Source organism: Taudactylus pleione, unplaced genomic scaffold (genome assembly GCF_031769625.1).
Source record: "Taudactylus pleione unplaced genomic scaffold, aTauple2 ptg001804l, whole genome shotgun sequence".
NCBI lineage: Eukaryota > Metazoa > Chordata > Amphibia > Anura > Myobatrachidae > Taudactylus > Taudactylus pleione.
In genome coordinates this window covers 336,599-358,751 of record NW_028286201.1, presented here as the reverse complement: position 1 = coordinate 358,751, position 22,153 = coordinate 336,599, and the positions used below count along the sequence as shown (strand labels likewise).

The 22,153-nt window shown below is 41.6% G+C and overlaps 1 protein-coding gene across 1 annotated transcript in view; it reads right to left on the bottom strand.

Moving 5' to 3' along the window:
- Positions 1-22,153, bottom strand: part of RAB3GAP2 (RAB3 GTPase activating non-catalytic protein subunit 2) — a gene marked incomplete at its 5' end in the record, with an annotated part of 258,046 nt that overhangs the window by 27,888 nt on the left and 208,005 nt on the right. The window contains 2 exons of the mRNA XM_088465026.1: positions 11,668-11,757; positions 19,324-19,542. Of these exons, the coding sequence (XP_088321152.1) occupies positions 11,668-11,757; positions 19,324-19,542 (309 nt within the window). The remainder of the gene's footprint in view (positions 1-11,667; positions 11,758-19,323; positions 19,543-22,153) is intronic.

The window sequence follows — 22,153 nt, the reverse complement described above, 5'->3', positions numbered from 1 at the left end:
TATTCTAGAATACACCTGCCGCTAATAGCCTATTCTAGAAAACACCTGCCGCTAATAATCTATTCTAGAAAACACCTGCCGCTAATAATCTATTCTAGAAAACACCTGCCGCTAATAGCCTATTCTAGAAAACACCTGCCGCTAATAGCCTATTCTAGAAAACACCTGCCGCTAATAGCCTATTATAGAATACACCTGCCGCTAATAGCCTATTCTAGAAAACACCTGCCGCTAATAGCCTATTATAGAATACACCTGCCGCTAATAATCTATTCTAGAATACACCTACCGCTAATAATCTATTCTAGAATACACCTGCCGCTAGTAATCTATTCTAGAATACACCTACCGCTAATAATCTATTCTAGAAAACACCTGCCGCTAATAGCCTATTATAGAATACACCTGCCGCTAATAGCCTATTCTAGAAAACACCTGCCGCTAATAGCCTATTATAGAATACACCTGCCGCTAATAATCTATTCTAGAATACACCTGCCACTAATAGCCTATTCTAGAATACACCTGCCGCTAGTAATCTATTCTAGAATACACCTGCCGCTAATAGCCTATTCTAGAATACACCTGCCGCTAATAATCTATTCTAGAATACACCTGCCGCTAATAGCCTATTCTAGAAAACACCTGCCGCTAATAATCTATTCTAGAAAACACCTGCCGCTAATAGCCTATTCTAGAATACACCTGCCGCTAATAATCTATTCTAGAAAACATCTGCCACTAATAGCCTATTCTAGAAAACACCTGCCGCTAATAGCCTATTCTAGAATACACCTGCCGCTAATAATCTATTCTAGAATACACCTGCCGCTAATAATCTATTCTAGAATACACCTGCCACTAATAGCCTATTCTAGAATACACCTGCCGCTAATAGCCTATTCTAGAATACACCTGCCGCTAATAGCCTATTCTAGAATACACCTGCCGCTAATAATCTATTCTAGAATACACCTGCCGCTAATAGCCTATTCTAGAAAACATCTGCCGCTAATAATCTATTCTAGAAAACATCTGCCGCTAATAGCCTATTCTAGAAAACATCTGCCGCTAATAATCTATTCTAGAAAACACCTGCCGCTAATAATCTATTCTAGAATACACCTGCCGCTAATAATCTATTCTAGAATACACCTGCCGCTAATAATCTATTCTAGAATACACCTGCCGCTATAAATCTATTCTATAATACACCTGCCGCTAATAGCCTATTCTAGAATACACCTGCCGCTAATAGCCTATTCTAGAATACACCTGCCGCTAATAACCTATTCTATAATACACCTGCCGCTAATAGCCTATTCTAGAAAACACCTGCCGCTAATAATCTATTCTAGAAAACACCTGCCGCTAATAGCCTATTCTAGAAAACACCTGCCGCTAATAGCCTATTCTAGAAAACACCTGCCGCTAATAGCCTATTATAGAATACACCTGCCGCTAATAATCTATTCTAGAATACACCTGCCGCTAGTAATCTATTCTAGAATACACCTGCCGCTAATAATCTATTCTAGAATACACCTGCCGCTAATAGCCTATTCTAGAAAACACCTGCCGCTAATAATCTATTCTAGAAAACACCTGCCGCTAATAATCTATTCTAGAATACACCTGCCGCTAATAGCCTATTCTAGAATACACCTGCCGCTAATAATCTATTCTAGAAAACATCTGCCGCTAATAGCCTATTCTAGAAAACACCTGCCGCTAATAGCCTATTCTAGAATACACCTGCCGCTAATAATCTATTCTAGAATACACCTGCCGCTAATAATCTATTCTAGAATACACCTGCCACTAATAGCCTATTCTAGAATACACCTGCCGCTAATAGCCTATTCTAGAATACACCTGCCGCTAATAGCCTATTCTAGAATACACCTGCCGCTAATAATCTATTCTAGAATACACCTGCCGCTAATAGCCTATTCTAGAAAACATCTGCCGCTAATAATCTATTCTAGAAAACATCTGCCGCTAATAGCCTATTCTAGAAAACATCTGCCGCTAATAATCTATTCTAGAAAACACCTGCCGCTAATAATCTATTCTAGAATACACCTGCCGCTAATAATCTATTCTAGAATACACCTGCCGCTATAAATCTATTCTATAATACACCTGCCGCTAATAGCCTATTCTAGAATACACCTGCCGCTAATAGCCTATTCTAGAATACACCTGCCGCTAATAACCTATTCTATAATACACCTGCCGCTAATAGCCTATTCTAGAATACACCTGCCGCTAGTAATCTATTTTAGAATACACCTGCCGCTAATAATCTATTCTAGAAAACATCTGCCGCTAATAATCTATTCTAGAAAACATCTGCCGCTAATAGCCTATTCTAGAATACACCTGCCGCTAATAGCCTATTCTAGAAAACACCTGCCGCTAATAGCCTATTCTAGAATACACCTGCCGCTAATAATCTATTCTAGAAAACATCTGCCGCTAATAGCCTATTCTAGAATACACCTGCCGCTAATAGCCTATTCTAGAATACACCTGCCGCTAATAATCTATTCTAGAAAACACCTGCCGCTAATAGCCTATTCTAGAATACACCTGCCGCTAATAATCTATTCTAGAAAACATCTGCCGCTAATAGCCTATTCTAGAATACACCTGCCGCTAATAATCTATTCTAGAAAACACCCGCCGCTAATAGCCTATTCTAGAATACACCTGCCGCTAATAGCCTATTCTAGAAAACACCCGCCGCTAATAGCCTATTCTAGAATACAGCTGCCGCTAATAGCCTATTCTAGAATACACCTACCGCTAATAGACTATTCTAGAAAACATCTGCCGCTAATAGCCTATTCTAGAATACACCTGCCGCTAATAATCTATTCTAGAAAACATCTGCCGCTAATAGCCTATTCTAGAAAACACCTGCCGCTAATAGCCTATTCTAGAATACACCTGCCGCTAATAATCTATTCTAGAATACACCTGCCGCTAATAGCCTATTCTAGAATACACCTGCCGCTAATAGCCTATTCTAGAAAACATCTGCCGCTAATAGCCTATTCTAGAATACACCTGCCGCTAATAGCCTATTCTAGAATACACCTGCCGCTAATAGCCTATTCTAGAATGCACCTGCCGCTAATAGCCTATTCTAGAATACACCTGCCGCTAATAGCCTATTCTAGAATACACCTGCCGCTTATAGCCTATTCTAGAATGCACCTGCCGCTAATAGCCTATTCTAGAATACACCTGCCGCTAATAGCCTATTCTAGAATACACCTGCCGCTAATAGCCTATTCTAGAAAACACCTGCCGCTAATAGCCTATTCTAGAATACACCTGCCGCTAATAGCCTATTCTAGAATACACCTGCCGCTAATAGCCTATTCTAGAATGCACCTGCCGCTAATAGCCTATTCTAGAATACACCTGCCGCTAATAGCCTATTCTAGAATACACCTGCCGCTAATAGCCTATTCTAGAATACACCTGCCGCTAATAATCTATTCTAGAATACACCTGCCGCTAATAGCCTATTCTAGAAAACATCCGCCGCTAATAGCCTATTCTAGAATACACCTGCCGCTAATAGCCTATTCTAGAATACACCTGCCGCTAATAGCCTATTCTAGAATACACCTGCCGCTAATAGCCTATTCTAGAATACACCTGCCGCTAATAATCTATTCTAGAAAACACCTGCCGCTAATAGCCTATTCTAGAATACACCTGCCGCTAATAACCTATTCTAGAATACACCTGCCGCTAATAGCCTATTCTAGAATACACCTGCCGCTAATAGCCTATTCTAGAATACACCTGCCGCTAATAGCCTATTCTAGAATACACCTGCCGCTAATAATCTATTCTAGAAAACACCTGCCGCTAATAACCTATTCTAGAATACACCTGCCGCTAATAATCTATTCTAGAATACACCTGCCGCTAATAATCTATTCTAGAAAACACCTGCCGCTAATAACCTATTCTAGAATACACCTGCCGCTAATAATCTATTATAGAATACACCTGCCGCTAATAATCTATTCTAGAATACACCTGCCGCTAATAATCTATTCTAGAAAACACCTGCCGCTAATAGCCTATTCTAGAATACACCTGCCGCTAATAATCTATTCTAGAAAACACCTGCCGCTAATAATCTATTCTAGAATACACCTGCCGCTAATAGCCTATTCTAGAATACACCTGCCGCTAATAATCTATTCTAGAAAACACCTGCCGCTAATAGCCTATTCTAGAATACACCTGCCGCTAATAATCTATTCTAGAATACACCTGCCGCTAATAGCCTATTCTAGAATACACCTGCCGCTAATAATCTATTCTAGTATACACCTGCCGCTAATAACCTATTCTAGAATACACCTGCCGCTAATAATCTATTCTAGAAAACACCTGCCGCTAATAATCTATTATAGAATACACCTGCCGCTAATAATCTATTCTAGAATACACCTGCCGCTAATAATCTATTCTAGAAAACACCTGCCGCTAATAGCCTATTCTAGAATACACCTGCCGCTAATAATCTATTCTAGAATACACCTGCCGCTAATAATCTATTCTAGAATACACCTGCCGCATACTTGCAGAATAGCCCTGAACCTATTTCCCTATTGTTAAACAATTTTTTCCCATTTTTTTTTTCACCCCAATTTTTAATAAAAAAAAAAATAGGGACACCCCAAAAAATGTAACTTTTTTTGACACAGTTCTTTTTTAAATGTCATTCTGAGGGGTGCAGGCTATTTTTTTTAAGCCTGCACCCCTAAACCCCAATTCTGCACTTTTTTTCGACACCTATTCAATGGTGAAAAGTTATCCCTGTTTTTTATCAAAGACTTTTCGAACCTGCGAAAAGTCTTTGAAATTGAGGGCCTGATTCAGAGCTGCTCGTAAGCGGCCGCTCGTTCGTTCCGAGCGATGTTTGCACAACTGCGCATGCGTACGGATCGTAATACGCATGCGCGAACCAGTCAGTGCGGCCGAAAATCGTTTGTTCGCTAAATAGCGAATGCCTGCTACTTTGAGTGACAGGAGGAGGCGTATGTGGGTGGTAACAGGGGAAGGTGCTTGAAAACGGGGAGTGGAGATCCGAACGCAGGCGTGCTTAAAGGTCAAAACGGGCGTTTTATGGGTGTGCATAATTAATACAGCAGCGTCATTGACCACGTCACTGGGTTATTTTATAGGCAGAACTGCTCGCAAGATTGCGGTAGGAAAAACCAACCACAAGAATAGCGAGCAGTTCATACGCTGGTCGATGTACTCAATTAATCTAATAAATAGCGGACATGACGTAGGATGCGAGCGGCCAGGGGGCGTAGTTTTCCAAAAAACGACCGCATGTTTGGTTCGCTCGTTCAGACCTAGAGGCGTGAACAGACCGCAAAGAGTGAACGGTTCATTTGAATAGCCACCCCTTTTTTAGTGAGCGAGCGAGCGCAAATAGCGTCCGGCTCTGAATGACGTCCTGAATACGGTGTAAAACTAAAACCTGCGATAATGACGTCATAGGTGCGATATTAACGCAAAAACTGAGTTTTCGCTCCCATATTGAATACCCCTGATGGTCTCAAACACATTAAGAAGGCAAGTAATTCCACAGATTGACTCTGACAAGGCACACCTGTTACTTCAAAACCAGGAGACACCTCATGAAGCTGATTGAGAGAATGCAAGAGTGTGCAAAGCTGTCATCCAAAGCAAAAGGGGGCTACTTTGAGGAATATAAAATATAAAACATATTTTGTTTTGTTTAACACTCTTTTTGTTTACAACATAATTCCATATGAGATCTCTCAGTTTTCATGTCTTCAGTATTAATCTACTATGTTGAAAATAATTTAAATAAACAACAAACATTGAATGAGAAGGTGTGTCCTAACTTTTGACATGTACTGTATGTGTATATATATATATATATATATATACATATACACATACACACACACTAGGGTAGATCAGTAAATAATGTAACAAGTCCTCTCATTGCGTAAATTTATTCAACTCACACATATAGGTATAATGAATAGTATGGCCTCGGTACAGATGATTTTTCCCATACTTGTCTAAGCTTTTGTTCCAATGGCACACCCAGGCATCTATCCCGGCAGAGAAGAAAGTGCCTGAAGCCAGGCCATGACGGTTGCTGAACTTCACCTTCCACCAAGGTGCTTCTTCAATTCTTGGTGCCAGGTCAGGCCTGTAGGGAGGAGGGTCTAGTGCCTCCCAATCGTAGCACCTGAGTGTGACCTGACGTTAGCGTGCAGCAATACGACGCCTGTTCGCAGCAGCCCAGATTGTTTTTGACGAGTTTCCCTCCACAACCGCCTCAATGTGTTACAATAGCAGACAGCATTCACAGTATCCCCCTTAGTGAGAAAATCACAATGTGCGCACTTGCCGAAGGGTTAAAAAGAAAATGTATGCACAAATAAACGTGTATAGCTCTTCTGAGAACAAATGGTGGAGTCCAGGTATACGAGGCTATTGCCCGTGCGCAAACTGATAATCCCCCTAACTGCCCCTGTCCTATATCTCTAGCTGGTAGTGATGTAAATCCTGCTATGCAGAGTTCAGGGTGGGGGGCAGCAGGGTCCGGGGTGTGCTTGTCCGCGCTGACAGATCCGGTCAGTGGTGTTGATTACCACCGTTCCCGCTGTGATTGCCCCCTACCCGGAACTCTGCATAGCGAGGATTTACATCATTACCAGCTAGAGATATAGGACAGGGGCACTTAGGGAGATTATGTGCTCGACCATCCCGGGCAACAGCCTCGTATACCTGGACTCCACCATTTGTTTTCAGTACGTTTATTTGTGTATATATTTATTTGTGCATACAGTACGTTTATTTGTGTATATATTTATTTGTGTTAACAGTACGTTTATTTGTGCATATATTTATTTGTGTATACAGTACATTTATTTGTGTATATATTTATTTGTGTATACAGTACATTTATTTGTGTATATATTTATTTGTGTATACAGTACGTTTATTTGTGTATATATTTATTTGTGTATACAGTACATTTATTTGTGCATATATTTGTGTATACAGTACGTTTATTTGTGTATATATTTATTTGTGTATACAGTACGTTTATTTGTGCATATATTTATTTGTGCATACAGTACGTTTATTTGTGTATATATTTATTTGTGCATACAGTATATTTATTTGTGTATATATTTATTTGTGTATACAGTACGTTTATTTGTGTATATATTTATTTGTGCATACAGTACGTTTATTTGTGCATATATTTATTTGTGCATACAGTACGTTTATTTGTGTATATATTTATTTGTGTATACAGTACGTTTATTTGTGTATATATTTATTTGTGCATACAGTACGTTTATTTGTGTATATATTTATTTGTGCATACAGTACGTTTATTTGTGTATATATTTATTTGTGCATACAGTACGTTTATTTGTGTATATATTTGTGCATACAGTACGTTTATTTGTGTATATATTTGTGCATACAGTACGTTTATTTGTGTATATATTTATTTGTGCATACAGTACGTTTATTTGTGTATATATTTATTTGTGCATACAGTACGTTTATTTGTGTATATATTTATTTGTGCATACAGTATATTTATTTGTGTATATATTTATTTGTGCATACATACGTTTATTTGTGTATATATTTATTTGTGCATACAGTATATTTATTTGTGTATATATTAATTTTTGTATACAGTACGTTTATTTGTGCATATATTTGTGTATACAGTACGTTTATTTGTGTATAAACGTACTGTATATATTTGTGTATATATTTATTTGTGCATACAGTACGTTTATTTGTGTATATATTTATTTGTGCATACAGTACGTTTATTTGTGTATATATTTATTTGTGCATACAGTATATTTATTTGTGTATATATTTATTTGTGCATACATACGTTTATTTGTGTATATATTTATTTGTGCATACAGTATATTTATTTGTGTATATATTAATTTTTGTATACAGTACGTTTATTTGTGCATATATTTGTGTATACAGTACGTTTATTTGTGTATATATTTGTGCATACAGTACGTTTATTTGTGTATATATTTATTTGTGCATACAGTACGTTTATTTGTGCATATATTTGTGTATACAGTACGTTTATTTGTGTATATATTTGTGTATACAGTACGTTTATTTGCGTATATATTTGTGCATACAGTACGTTTATTTGTGTATATATTTGTGTATACAGTACGTTTATTTGTGTATATATTTATTTGTGTATACAGTACGTTTATTTGTGCATATATTTATTTGTGTATACAGTACGTTTATTTGTGTATATATTTATTTGTGTATACAGTACATTTATTTGTGTATATATTTGTGTATACAGTACGTTTATTTGTGTATATATTAATTTTTGTATACAGTACGTTTATTTGTGCATATATTTGTGTATACAGTACGTTTATTTGTGTATATATTTGTGCATACAGTACGTTTATTTGTGTATATATTTATTTGTGCATACAGTACGTTTATTTGTGCATATATTTGTGTATACAGTACGTTTATTTGTGTATATATTTGTGTATACAGTACGTTTATTTGTGTATATATTTGTGCATACAGTACGTTTATTTGTGTATATATTTGTGTATACAGTACGTTTATTTGTGTATATATTTATTTGTGTATACAGTACGTTTATTTGTGTATATATTTATTTGTGTATACAGTACGTTTATTTGTGTATATATTTGTGCATACAGTACGTTTATTTGTGTATATATTTATTTGTGCATACAGTACGTTTATTTGTGCATATATTTATTTGTGCATACAGTACGTTTATTTGTGTATATATTTATTTGTGTATACAGTACGTTTATTTGTGTATATATTTATTTGTGCATACAGTACATTTATTTGTGTATATATTTATTTGTGCATACAGTACGTTTATTTGTGTATATATTTATTTGTGCATACAGTACGTTTATTTGTGCATATATTTGTGTATACAGTACGTTTATTTGTGTATATATTTGTGTATACAGTACGTTTATTTGTGTATATATTTGTGCATACAGTACGTTTATTTGTGTATATATTTGTGTATACAGTACGTTTATTTGTGTATATATTTATTTGTGTATACAGTACGTTTATTTGTGTATATATTTATTTGTGTATACAGTACGTTTATTTGTGTATATATTTGTGCATACAGTACGTTTATTTGTGTATATATTTATTTGTGCATACAGTACGTTTATTTGTGCATATATTTATTTGTGCATACAGTACGTTTATTTGTGTATATATTTGTGTATACAGTACGTTTATTTGTGTATATATTTATTTGTGCATACAGTACGTTTATTTGTGTATATATTTATTTGTGCATACAGTACGTTTATTTGTGTATATATTTGTGCATACAGTACGTTTATTTGTGTATATATTTGTGCATACAGTACGTTTATTTGTGTATATATTTATTTGTGCATACAGTACGTTTATTTGTGTATATATTTATTTGTGCATACAGTACGTTTATTTGTGTATATATTTATTTGTGCATACAGTATATTTATTTGTGTATATATTTATTTGTGCATACATACGTTTATTTGTGTATATATTTATTTGTGCATACAGTATATTTATTTGTGTATATATTAATTTTTGTATACAGTACGTTTATTTGTGCATATATTTGTGTATACAGTACGTTTATTTGTGTATATATTTGTGCATACAGTACGTTTATTTGTGTATATATTTATTTGTGCATACAGTACGTTTATTTGTGCATATATTTGTGTATACAGTACGTTTATTTGTGTATATATTTGTGTATACAGTACGTTTATTTGCGTATATATTTGTGCATACAGTACGTTTATTTGTGTATATATTAATTTTTGTATACAGTACGTTTATTTGTGCATATATTTGTGTATACAGTACGTTTATTTGTGTATATATTTGTGCATACAGTACGTTTATTTGTGTATATATTTATTTGTGCATACAGTACGTTTATTTGTGCATATATTTGTGTATACAGTACGTTTATTTGTGTATATATTTGTGTATACAGTACGTTTATTTGTGTATATATTTGTGTATACAGTACATTTATTTGTGTATATATTTATTTGTGTATACAGTACGTTTATTTGTGTATATATTTGTGCATACAGTACGTTTATTTGTGTATAGATTTATTTGTGTATACAGTACATTTATTTGTGCATATATTTATTTGTGTATACAGTACGTTTGTGTATATATTTATTTGTGCATACAGTACGTTTATTTGTGCATATATTTATTTGTGTATACAGTACGTTTATTTGTGTATATATTTATTTGTGCATACAGTACGTTTATTTGTGCATATATTTGTGTATACAGTACATTTATTTGTGCATATATTTGTGCATACAGTACGTTTATTTGTGCATATATTTGTGTATACAGTACATTTATTTGTGCATATATTTATTTGTATGTACAGTACGTTTATTTGTGTATATATTTATTTGTGTGTACAGTACGTTTATTTGTGTATATATTTATTTGTGTATACAGTACGTTTATTTTTGTATATATTTATTTGTGTATACAGTACGTTTATTTGTGTATATATTTATTTGTGTATACAGTACGTTTATTTGTGTATATATTTATTTGTGTATACAGTACATTTATTTGTGTATACAGTACGTTTATTTGTGTATATATTTATTTGTGCATACAGTACGTTTATTTGTGCATATATTTATTTGTGTATACAGTACGTTTATTTGTGTATATATTTATTTGTGCATACAGTACGTTTATTTGTGCATATATTTGTGTATACAGTACATTTATTTGTGCATATATTTGTGTATACAGTACGTTTATTTGTGTATATATTTATTTGTGTATACAGTACGTTTATTTGTGTATATATTTATTTGTGCATACAGTACGTTTATTTGTGCATATATTTGTGTATACAGTACATTTATTTGTGCATATATTTGTGTATATATTTATTTGTGCATACAGTACGTTTATTTGTGCATATATTTGTGTATACAGTACGTTTATTTGTGCATATATTTATTTGTATATACAGTACGTTTATTTGTGCATACATTTTCTTTTTAACCCTTCCCCTTATTAGGTGTCACTTACATATTAGCGCCCATATAGCCATTCATATACATTTATCATTATGGAGCTTTTTATCTAGAGCTGCAGTACTCTTTTCCTTTTTCATTATCATGTCTCATTCGAACTCCGATTATTTCCGTCACCTTGCTATAAGCAGCCTAGTCTGTGTTCTAACTGACTCACGAGATGTCAGAGTATGATTGATGCAGGTCTGGGCATTTCCAAGATGTAACAGTGCGGTGACACCAGCTACCATTACATTTAGATACTGCCAGCCCATGCTTTTGGCACTTCAGTGTCTATATGCAGTGTGTGTGTGTGAGAATATATACAGTAAATATGTATATATTAATGTCACTAATAATAATAATTAATTATGGGGGTAGTATGTTCGCATCACCTTAAACATTCTTAGGTGTAAAAAAAACATAAGTGAAGAACTAGGCTTTATCCTGTGCTCCCATCAGTCCGTACCTGTTGCCGGCAGCTGACTATACTGGGGTCCATATCTCCACTGGGCAGCAGCTGGATGGATGTAAGGTCTTTGAAGAAGGCGTTTTTCCCCTGAAATTAAAAAAAGGATTTTTGGAAGTGGCCATTAGATAGACTTCTCCGTGTCCAGCTGGGGGACACTGCTACCTTGTGATTGATGTGGTTGTGCTGAGAGTACAGGAGCTGTGCACTTAGTGATAACCGGATCCCCTCTACAAGCCTTATCTCTTCTTACCATGCAAAACCCCAAAGGATGGTGCAAACAAAAGGTAAAGTATTAAACAATGAGCAATAAAGGTGAGAGAGCAGCACCCACAGATGGCGTCCGAGAGATGGATATAAAGGTGAGAGAGCAGCACCCACAGATGGCGTCCGAGAGATGGATATAAAGGTGGGAGAGCAGCACCCACAGATGGACTCAGAGAGATGGATATAAAGGTGAGAGAGCAGCACCCACAGATGGACTCAGAGAGATGGATATAAAGGTGGGAGAGCAGCACCCACAGATGGACTCAGAGAGATGGATATAAAGGTGAGAGAGCAGCACCCACAGATGGCGTCCGAGAGATGGATATAAAGGTGAGAGAGCAGCACCCACAGATGGCGTCCGAGAGATGGATATAAAGGTGAGAGAGCAGCACCCACAGATGGACTCAGAGAGATGGCTATAAAGGTGAGAGAGCAGCACCCACAGATGGACTCAGAGAGATGGCTATAAAGGTGAGAGAGCAGCACCCACAGATGGACTCAGAGAGATGGCTATAAAGGTGAGAGAGCAGCACCCACAGATGGACTCAGAGAGATGGATTTAAAGGTGAGAGAGCAGCACCCACAGATGGACTCAGAGAGATGGCTATAAAGGTGAGAGAGCAGCACCCACAGATGGACTCAGAGAGATGGCTATAAAGGTGAGAGAGCAGCACCCACAGATGGACTCAGAGAGATGGCTATAAAGGTGAGAGAGCAGCACCCACAGATGGACTCAGAGAGATGGATATAAAGGTGAGAGAGCAGCACCCACAGATGGACTCAGAGAGATGGATTTAAAGGTGAGAGAGCAGCACCCACAGATGGACTCAGAGAGATGGCTATAAAGGTGAGAGAGCAGCACCCACAGATGGACTCAGAGAGATGGCTATAAAGGTGAGAGAGCAGCACCCACAGATGGACTCAGAGAGATGGCTATAAAGGTGAGAGAGCAGCACCCACAGATGGCGTCCGAGAGATGGATATAAAGGTGAGAGAGCAGCACCCACAGATGGACTCAGAGAGATGGCTATAAAGGTGAGAGAGCAGCACCCACAGATGGACTCAGAGAGATGGCTATAAAGGTGAGAGAGCAGCACCCACAGATGGACTCAGAGAGATGGATATAAAGGTGAGAGAGCAGCACCCACAGATGGACTCAGAGAGATGGATATAAAGGTGGGAGAGCAGCACCCACAGATGGACTCAGAGAGATGGATATAAAGGTGGGAGAGCAGCACCCACAGATGGACTCATAGAGATGGATATAAAGGTGGGAGAGCAGCACCCACAGATGGACTCAGAGAGATGGATATAAAGGTGGGAGAGCAGCACCCACAGATGGACTCAGAGAGATGGATATAAAGGTGGGAGAGCAGCACCCACAGATGGACTCAGAGAGATGGATATAAAGGTGGGAGAGCAGCACCCACAGATGGACTCAGAGAGATGGATATAAAGGTGGGAGAGCAGCACCCACAGATGGACTCAGAGAGATGGATATAAAGGTGGGAGAGCAGCACCCACAGATGGACTCAGAGAGATGGATATAAAGGTGGGAGAGCAGCACCCACAGATGGACTCAGAGAGATGGATATAAAGGTGGGAGAGCAGCACCCACAGATGGACTCAGAGAGATGGATATAAAGGTGGGAGAGCAGCACCCACAGATGGACTCAGAGAGATGGATATAAAGGTGAGTACCAAAAATCCTAATTTCTCCTTCATCCAATCTGGGAGACACTACTACTGTGGGAGTGTGCACTCAGATTTGGGAAACATGCAGATGGGGAACCAGATGGCTGTGAGGAACAGGATAGTTACCATGCTGTATAGGGAACCGAATCCTACAATCTGATTTCTGATAGAAAACCTCTCTCAGTGCGTCGGTGCTTCGCTGCGATGTCGGTGCGTGGCTGCCATCCTGCAGAGTGTCGGTGCGTGGCTGCCATCCTGCAGAGTGTCGCGCTGCCATCCTGCAGAGTGTCGGTGCGTGGCCGCCATCCTGCAGAGTGTCGGTGCGTGGCCGCCATCCTGCAGTGTGTCGGTGCGTGGCCGCCATCCTGCAGAGTGTCGGTGCGTGGCCGCCATCCTGCAGAGTGTCGGTGCGTGGCCGCCATCCTGCAGAGTGTCGGTGCGTGGCCGCCATCCTGCAGAGTGTCGGTGCGTGGCCGCCATCCTGCAGAGTGTCGGTGCGTGGCCGCCATCCTGCAGAGTGTCGGTGCGTGGCCGCCATCCTGCAGAGTGTCGGTGCGTCGCAGCGATCCTGCAGTGTGTCGGTGCGTCGCAGCGATCCTGCAGTGTGTCGGTGCGTCGCAGCGATCCTGCAGTGTGTCGGTGCGTCGCTGCGATCCTGCAGTGTGTCGGTGCGTCGCTGCGATCCTGCAGAGTGTCAGTGCGTCGCTGTACCTCCAGTACAGTCAGATGTCTCCCATTACCCTGAAGATTGTGACCATCAGTCTCCTGAATAAAATGGACGTTGATACCATCATAGGGCTGGAATGAATGGGTCAGCAGTGTCAGACCACCGTGACTTCGGGTAAGATGAAATGCAGGACAGTGTTACTGGATGGACATATTGAGACTCGATGTGTAACGTACCCTGCAAAAATGTCTGAACATCAGGGATCAGAGTCAGAACTGAAACCTGCGCCTAAAGGGGACTAATCAAAGGCCACTGTCTGGTTCAGACACAGACTTAGAGATGTCAATCTAATCTGAATAATGGCCACAGACAGTTCTCAATATTGTGGCAACAACAGCCGCCACACCTACAAAGGCAGATGTGAAAGTCCTGGTTTAGAAATGGACCCTGAGCCAGAATATTTCCCGGCAGAGAAATGACGATGATGATGATGATGATGATAGGCCAATCAGAGGCCACAAGGTTCACTCAGCCCTTCTGAAGACATGAGGGAGCCTGGGAGTTGGAGAAAGAAGGTAGACCAACCCGTAGGTGCAAGGAACCCATATGGCATCCACGAGGGAAGCGAACATACAGTAGCTCTGGTCCTGAAACAGAAGATGGCTACCTTGTAGTTGTGCCGCAGATCAGCAGATCGAACTCCAGCTGACACAGTTTATGCACCAACAGACTGATACCACCACCAAAGTGCCTCCTGAAAATGCTGCCTCGTAATTCTTATGTACTAGATGATGTGTACCCTGCCTGACATCAGCAGCAACGGAACCTGGCGGGGAAGCTGGCATCGGCAAGTATATACACACTTGCCAATGTGGGCAGCGACGGAAGGGGCCATGGGGCATTCGGCACAAGGAGAGAGTCCAGTCCCACCCAACCTAAGCTGAAGAAGACCCCGTAGTAAGACCCGTCAGCTCAACAATGTACTGAGCCAGGGATAAGGGGCATCACCATCACAGCCGGGCATGTGCCATGATTCTCCACCATGGCCACCTGGATCCTGCTGTCAATTTGGTCATTTTATTTTGCTAGCAGGTGAACTACACACCTGACACCCCTCCTCCAGCCTTTTACCTAGAACTGTTCCCAGAGAGGTCCAGGAAAAGAATCTGACCTAGAATAGTAACAAATATAAACAGACTAATTGTATTTATATGTATTCTGGTACAAACCTCCACATTATGGGCCATTTGTACATGTTTAGAATAAATATAAATAGTATATTTAATGAATATATATATATATATATATATATATATATATACACACACACATATATATATATACATACACACACACACACACACACACACACACATATGGGTTTACAGATACAAAGATGGCCATAAAAAATGAGATAGTGGCCACTGCAGGCGGCCAGCAGCAGAAGGGGCCTCTCGAGGAGAATACAAGTGGACAGGGTCTTCAGCGTCCCAGTGCAATTAGAGCCCCCAGGACAGAGCTCTGCTGGGGATGAGTGGACCAATCAGAAGACATGTTGGCAGCACCCATCTTGGAAACACCAACATTTTACAGTCTGGCTAAACCCCACCCCGAGCATGGTGGCCACCTTATATCTGACCTACAGGAAAGCTTAATTAGCAGCTTGTCTATAAATGAAAGGGAAGAATAAAGAAAATAAAAGTATAGATCTCAAACAGGCAGGTAACACGAACCCGGGGAGACTGGGGTCAGAGAGGGGGAGAAGTAACATGAACCCGGGGAGACTGGGGTCAGAGAGGGGGAGGAGTACCACGAACCCGGGGAGACTGGGGTCAGAGAGGGGGAGGAGTAACACGAACCCGGGGAGACTGGGGGAGGAGTAACACGAACCCGGGGAGACTGGGGTCAGAGAGGGGGAGGAGTAACACGAACCCGGGGAGACTGGGGTCAGAGAGGGGAGGAGTAACATGAACCCGGGGAGACTGGGGTCAGAGAGGGGGAGGAGTAACACGAACCCAGGGAGACTGGGGTCAGAGAGGGGGAGGAGTAACAGGAACCCGGGGAGACTGGGGTCAGAGAGGGGGAGGAGCTGCAGTCTTAAAGAAAATCAGATCCTGCTCCATTATCGTGTCACAATTGTAGCAGTGTCCCCCAGATTGGATGATGGCGAAAGAAGAAATGTCACAAGATTTACAATAAATCTACACACATAGATAGATATATATATATATATATATATATCTATCTATCTATCTACAGTGTTCTCCCCAGGCTGTTTTTTGCGGGTGAAGCTCCCGGGCTCTTTGGGGACAGAATCTGGGAGTTGTATAAAAAGGAGCAGATCCTACAGACTTTGCAGCTTTTTCATAATGAAATGACTGGGCCTCTAATAAGAAGAGGAGACTTAATATATAAAATATTATTTCAAGTTTAAATCATTATAAGGTCAGGGTTTAAAACTTATTATTGCGAAGGACCCGACCCGGCTGCTTCTTGATGCCACCCGGCTGGAAAAAGTTTCTGGGGAGAACACTGCTCTATATCTATCTATCTCACGTATATATATTTAATCACACAGAGTTAGGTCCATATATATTTGGACACTGACATCACTTTCATCATTATAGCTCTATATACCACCACAAAGGATTTCCATAGAGTTACAATTGAAGTACAGACTTTCAGCTTTAATCCAGGTGTTGAACCTACATATCGTGTGATACATTTAGTAACTGCAGCCATCATTATACACAGTCCTCTATTTTCAGGGGCTGAAATGTAATTGGACAAATGGACATAATCATAGATAAAATATTTGTAATACTTTGTTGAGGTTATTTTGCAGCAATAAGGGCCTGAAGTCTGGGACCGTGGACATCACCAGATGCTGGGTTTCCTCCTGAGTTATGCTTTGCCAGCCATCAGTAGTTGTGTTCCTGGTCTCTCTGCCTTTACGCTCGATGAGATCAGATGATGGACTCGGCCATTGCAGAATAGTCCACTTGTTGCTCTCACAGTAAGTGTTGGGTCATTGTCCATCTGTATTGTGAAGTGCCGCCCAATCACCTTTGCTGAATCGGAGCAGATAGTATGGGGGAGATGTACTAAGCTCTGGAAAGTGATAAAGGGGAGATTAATAAACTGCCAATCAATCAGCTCCTAACTGTCATTTTTTAAACACAGCCTGTAACATGACAGTTAGGAGCTGAGTGGCTGGCAGTTTATCACTATCTAGAGCTTAGTACATCTCCCACTATCCCAATACACTTCAGAATTCATCCAGCTGCTTATGTCACATCATTAATAACAGCGCCATTGGAGGCCACGCATGTTAATGCAATCACACTGCCTCCACCGTGTGCTACAGGTGACGTGTGAGCCATTCCAAAGTCCCCTCCATACTCTAATCTGTACCAGAATGATGGGAAGAAAAATCTTAGCTTCATCCGTCCAGAGAACGCTGCTCCAGAACGGGGGTGGTTTATTAGAGGTTTTTTGGCAACGTCTAATCTGCCTTTTCTATTCCAAAAGGCTTATGAATGGTTAGCACCTTGTGGTGAGCCTATGAATGGTTAGCACCTTGTGGTGAGTCTATGAATGGTTAGCACCTTGTGGTGAGCCTATGAATGGTTAGCACCTTGTGGTGAGCCTATGAATGGTTAGCACCTTGTGGTGAGCCTATGAATGGTTAGCACCTTGTGGTGAGCCTAGGAATGGTTAGCACCTTGTGGTGAGCCTAGGAATGGTTAGCACCTTGTGGTGAGCCTAGGAATGGTTAGCACCTTGTGGTGAGCCTATGAATGGTTAGCACCTTGTGGTGAGCCTATGAATGGTTAGCACCTTGTGCTGAGCCTATGAATGGTTAGCACCTTGTGGTGAGCCTATGAATGGTTAGCACCTTGTGGTGAGCCTATGAATGGTTAGCACCTTGTGGTGAGCCTATGAATGGTTAGCACCTTGTGGTGAGCCTATGAATGGTTAGCACCTTGTGGTGAGCCTATGAATGGTTAGCACCTTGTGGTGAGCCTATGAATGGTTAGCACCTTGTGGTGAGCCTATGAATGGTTAGCACCTTGTGGTGAGCCTATGAATGGTTAGCACCTTGTGGTGAGCCATCTTTATTTGCTCTCATGAAGTTGTCTCTTTATGTAATACTTAGATCACAGGATCTCAAACTCGGTCCTCAGGACCCCAAACAGTGCATGTTTTCCAGGTCTCCTCACAGAACAACAAGTGAAATAATTACCTCCACCTGTGAATCCTTACAATGGGTCAGTGAGTAATGCCTGTGCACCTGCTGGGTCTCCTGGGAAAATGTGTGTGGTCCTGAGGACTAAGTTTGAGAACCGCTGACTTAGATAATGATATGCGGCCTCCCGGAGAGTGTTCTTGGCTGAACATTGTGAGGGGGGTTTCCTGCGTTCATGCACTGCTGTGTCTTCCGTGGCCGTCCAGCCTTTTTGTGTTGCCGAGCTCATCTGTGCTTTTTGTTTTTTTCTGGGAATGTACATAACTACCGATGTGGCTGCTCCTGTGGTTCCCGCTTCTCTCTGATGGACATTTTTGTTTTTGCGGCCTATGGACGCCGGTGTCTCTGGCATTGAGGGCTCCTTGTATCGTATGTTCACAGCAACAGCTGCCAAATGCGACACTTGGAATCAACTCCAGACCTTTTACCTTGATAAAGAAATAATGAAGGAACAGCCCAACCTGTCCATCAGGCAGATTTTAAGCAAAATGCCCAATTACTTTTGGTCCCTTGAAGATAAGGGGGCTTTATATCGAACAGCTGGAATTCAGAAACACTTCACTTCAATATGGATTTTAAACCAATATTCATTATATAACTACTGTAACTTAAAAATGTTTTTGTAAACTGCTAAAATAACAAAAATTGTGTTTGTGTCCAAATATATAGTATATGGCCCTAACTGTATAAATGTACACACAAAGGATAGTAATAAACTACCATTGTCATTAACTGTACTGAGAGGAAACATACAGGGGACTGACGGGGTAACACCTACCTTACTGTCAAAGAGAGCGAGGGGTTTAATAGACTTTAGCGAGAACCTCATAACGGCATGAAGGATGAAGCACAACACAAACTGGTGCTCTACCAGGGGGTAGTGAATGTGTTTCTGCTCCAGTGCCATCTCCACGATGGAGCTCGGACCATCCACCGAGGCCCAAGCATCTTCCACCTCCAGCAATGGGGCCGACATCTCATCACTGCTAACGTCAGCCTGAGGAGACCAATGGGCATATTATGTCATTGTGAGACCTGGTCGCTGTCTAGACCTGACCGGAGACATTACAGAGGGCGGCTTGTCTGCTAGGTAACCTGTACACAGCCGGCCTGATGGGTGCTGTCAAGACCGGACCTGAGACATTACAGAGGGCGGCTTGTCTGCTAGGTAACCTGTACACAGCCGGCCTGATGGGTGCTGTCTAGACCTGACCGGAGACATTACAGAGGGCGGCTTGTCTGCTAGGTAACCTGTACACAGCCGGCCTGATGGTCGCTGTCTAGACCTGACCGGAGACATTACAGAGGGCGGCTTGTCTGCTAGGTAACCTGTACACAGCCGGCCTGATGGTCGCTGTCTAGACCTGACCGGAGACATTACAGAGGGCGGCTTGTCTGCTAGGTAACCTGTACACAGCCGGCCTGATGGTCGCTGTCTAGACCTGACCGGAGACATTACAGAGGGCGGCTTGTCTGCTAGGTAACCTGTACACCGCCGGCCTGATGGTCGCTGTCTAGACCTGACCGGAGACATTACAGAGGGCGGCTTGTCTGCTAGGTAACCTGTACACAGCCGGCCTGATGGTCGCTGTCTAGACCTGACCGGAGACATTACAGAGGGCGGCTTGTCTGCTAGGTAACCTGTACACAGCCGGCCTGATGGGTGCTGGCTGCACGGACTAGCTCTGAATGCTCTACACAAATTTACTAAAAATGTATAGGAGATCTATCAGAGCAAGACAAGAAATGTTTGTATTGTAATTATGTAATATCACAAATGGAAGAAAAGATACAGTATATACACCCTGACAGCAGCCCTAGTCACACACAGTATATACACCCTGACAGCAGCCCTAGTCACACACAGTATATACACCCTGACAGCAGCCCTAGTCACACACAGTATATACACCCTGACAGCAGCCCTAGTCACACACAGTATATACACCCTGACAGCAGCCCTAGTCACACACAGTATATACACCCTGACAGCAGCCCTAGTCACACACAGTATATACACCCTGACAGCAGCCCTAGTCACACACAGTATATACACCCTGACAGCAGCCCTAGTCACACACAGTATATACACCCTGACAGCAGCCCTAGTCACACACAGTATATACACCCTGACAGCAGCCCTAGTCACACACAGTATATACACCCTGACAGCAGCCCTAGTCACACACAGTATATACACCCTGACAGCAGCCCTAGTCACACACAGTATATACACCCTGACAGCAGCCCTAGTCACACACAGTATATACACCCTGACAGCAGCCCTAGTCACACACAGTATATACACCCTGACAGCAGCCCTAGTCACACACAGTATATACACCCTGACAGCAGCCCTAGTCACACACAGTATATACACCCTGACAGCAGCCCTAGTCCCACACAGTATATACACCCTGACAGCAGCCCTAGTCCCACACAGTATATACACCCTGACAGCAGCCCTAGTCACACACAGTACATACACCCTGACAGCAGCCCTCGTCACACACAGTACATACACCCTGACAGCAGCCCCAGTCACACACAGTATATACACCCTGACAGCAGCCCCAGTCACACACAGTATATACACCCTGGCAGCAGCCCCAGTCACACACAGTATATACACCCTGGCAGCAGCCCCAGTCACACACAGTATATACACCCTGACAGCAGCCCTAGTCACACACAGTATATACACCCTGACAGCAGCCCCAGTCACACACAGTATATACACCCTGACAGCAGCCCCAGTCACACACAGTATATACACCCTGACAGCAGCCCCAGTCACACACAGTAGATACACCCTGACAGCAGCCCCAGTCACACACAGTATATACACCCTGACAGCAGCCCTAGTCACACACAGTAGATACACCCTGACAGCAGCCCTAGTCACACACAGTAGATACACCCTGACAGCAGCCCTAGTCACACACAGTAGATACACCCTGACAGCAGCCCCAGTCACACACAGTATATACACCCTGACAGCAGCCCCAGTCACACACAGTATATACACCCTGACAGCAGCCCCATTCACACACAGTATATACACCCTGACAGCAGCCCCAGTCACACACAGTATATACACCCTGACAGCAGCCCCAGTCACACACAGTATATACACCCTGACAGCAGCCCTAGTCACACACAGTATATACACCCTGACAGCAGCCCTAGTCACACACAGTATATACACCCTGACAGCAGCCCTAGTCACACACAGTATATACACCCTGACAGCAGCCCTAGTCACACACAGTATATACACCCTGACAGCAGCCCTAGTCACACACAGTATATACACCCTGACAGCAGCCCTAGTCACACACAGTATATACACCCTGACAGCAGCCCTAGTCACACACAGTATATACACCCTGACAGCAGCCCTAGTCACACACAGTATATACACCCTGACAGCAGCCCTAGTCACACACAGTATATACACCCTGACAGCAGCCCTAGTCACACACAGTATATACACCCTGACAGCAGCCCTAGTCACACACAGTATATACACCCTGACAGCAGCCCTAGTCACACACAGTATATACACCCTGACAGCAGCCCTAGTCACACACAGTATATACACCCTG